At 42.3% G+C, this 2,500-nt stretch overlaps 1 protein-coding gene across 3 annotated transcripts in view; it reads left to right on the plus strand.

Annotated features, from left to right (window-relative positions):
- Positions 1-2,500, plus strand: part of LOC143028281 (solute carrier family 15 member 1-like) — a 170,089-nt gene that overhangs the window by 38,449 nt on the left and 129,140 nt on the right. The window contains exon 1 of one of the 3 annotated variants that reach the window (XM_076190143.1): positions 924-2,019. The exons of 1 other annotated variant lie outside the window; for it this stretch is intronic. In XM_076190143.1, the coding sequence (XP_076046258.1) occupies positions 1,710-2,019 (310 nt within the window). In that variant the 5' untranslated portion in view covers positions 924-1,709. Of the gene's footprint in view, positions 1-923; positions 2,020-2,500 lie in introns of those variants that run through there. One more of the 3 variants, XM_076190142.1, reaches the window with a different exon arrangement.

The following is a 2,500-nucleotide window of genomic DNA, read 5'->3' on the forward strand; positions in this document are numbered from 1 at the left end:
AACACACCGACTGCAGCTTTCTTTCACCAGAACAATATTCTCCAGCAAAAGTCACTTGGAAATATTTTATTTATTCATTTATTTTATCTATTTATTATCTATTAGGTAGAGAGGCATCTGGTATATTGTATATCTGTGCAACCCGTCGATTCGTCATGTTACCTCACGCAAACACATTTTACCACATGCAACACGAAAACAACCACTTCAGTATTATACTCAAACACCTACATTAACGTTCCACCATAAGATGTCTACTCAGAAAACATGTACACACACAACTCGCAAAACAAGCACTTCTTAAAAGATACCCAAATATGTGCCACCAAATTTCCCCTCAGAAAGAGAGAGAAAGACCACACCAGTCCTTCTCGGCAATAAGCAAATCTTTATTCCTTTTATCCGTTTTCTGTTGTATACGCAAAGAAAACAGAAGGTGCTGTAGACAAGACAGACAAGGATGTCATAACAAAGAGATGGAGGTGAAAGAATTGGGTTTTTGCAGTCCGTCTCACTATTGTGGGTAATACTACATATGATCACTCAAGAGAGCAAATCAAGATTGTTCAAAAGGACAGAGGCGCTGGTAAACGTCCATAACAACCAACCAACAATACTTTGGTTAGACCCATCTTTATTGCGGGAAATTAAGATTTTGGTGTGAAGGTAGTACAAGTTGTCGAAATGTGTGTGTGTGTGCGTGTGTATGTGTGTGTGTGTGACGCGCTTGGAAACTGACGCGGTGTGGAGAAGTTAATCTTATTATGATGCGGATAATTTGGGATTTCCAGGCTGATCCGGCTTACTGGGGTCTAAGATTTACGAAACGTTTCATTCACTTCTGAGATAAGATAAGAAGAATCAAATGCGCATTGATGCGGAATCAATGTTCATGTACATATGTATATATATACAAGTCAAGGTTGAAGACAATTCCAGTTGCTCTCGGAGTTCGCGGAGACGTCGGCAAGAAGACGATAATCTTTCTGTGATTCTCTTGACGAAGTGGAAGACATTGAAGAACAAGAGTCATTCTTTCTTATGGACCTCGTCTGAAGCTGCATCAACTTTGGAAACATAAAACAACAACAAAAATTGGAAATCATGGAATGAGTTAAAGACTCCCCGAGTTTCTGTTCCAAAAACATTTTTTTGTGGAATCAGTATACATTAGACAATTAATTTAATGGAGGCCTGAGTATATTTTTGTAAATGTTTAGATCTGAATTCTGGTGTGCAAATGGCGCCTTTGCTTTGAACAGTAGGTTAATTAAATTTCTGTGGCTTTAAATTTGAACTATGCTGAAACTATAGATGTACCCCTAAGACCCTTGCATAAGGTCATGATGTATATAATTGCACATTGACAAGAGAACTTCAAGAACAAAGATCGTTAAGATGGTTGTTGCATAAAGGACCTCTTAAATTAATGAAGTTTAATGATAAGATGGTAGGACCCTAAGTTATAGCACACCAGAGAAATACCATCCCATTCCTCTTGAGTTCCATTGCGAGTGTTGGAGCCTCAGTCGGAGTCTCACAAGGCTCTCACAAAGGTCTCACAAGGATTCAGACTTGAGACTTCGCTGCCGGGGATAGAAGTGATAGATATTGAGATTGAAGTGTGGAATACACGCTCAAGGGGATCGGATACCACCATCGATAGTGTGAGAAGAGGCAACGGAGGGAAAACCGGCAACACCGCAATCATGGACAGGAATTGTTCAGACCACCTAAGCAACAAAGGGAATTCTGCAATGCAATGCAGAATCGCTAAGCATCCGGATACTCCCTCAGGGGAAGCCGTTCTTGAAGGAACCGGAAGATGCGAGAACGGGGAAGGAAAGACTGGTGGAAGCTACAGCAATGTCTCCCTTTCCTCGAACGAGGAACAGGAGACCAGCAGTGGCCTCGGCAGTGCAGACACGACGTCGAGTTCGTCCAACGGAGGAGAGGACAACGACAGCGGAATTAGCGGGACGAGAGGCTCTTTTGGAGAGAAGAAAGTTAAAGACAAAGGTAAAAGGGTACTCCTTTTTCGTGCGAAGCTTTATCACCCTTTGTACCTCAGAGGGTCGTAAAAAGGTTATTTTGGCCAAAACAAAGGACATGGACTCGGAACATTATAATAGGATAAGGTGTGTGTGTGTGTGTGTGTGTGTTTAGGTGGGTGGACCCAAGAGTTCTCCATCAATCAGTCTATCAGCTTCCACTCCTTACATAACAGAATACTTGTTGGTGGCGTGAGGGTAGATCCATAACCACATAATACTTGCAGGAGCCCAATATTTGTTACCAAAGAGATATCTTTGAAAACCCAAGGGCCCTTGCCGGTTGCTGTAGGGTCTTGGGTTCTCTGTCAGTGAAACTAGAGGAAACTGTAGGAGCGCCGGTGGCTTGCTTGTTAGGGCTCCCCTAACATGCCGGGCAAAGTTGTTGGTTTCGGCTGCAGTTAAGCACATTTTTACATTATGTCAACTCCACGCCAAATGGTCCTTCA

This window comes from Oratosquilla oratoria, chromosome 9 (genome assembly GCF_046742065.1).
Source record: "Oratosquilla oratoria isolate Oo_2021 chromosome 9, ASM4674206v1, whole genome shotgun sequence".
NCBI classification, from domain to species: domain Eukaryota; kingdom Metazoa; phylum Arthropoda; class Malacostraca; order Stomatopoda; family Squillidae; genus Oratosquilla; species Oratosquilla oratoria.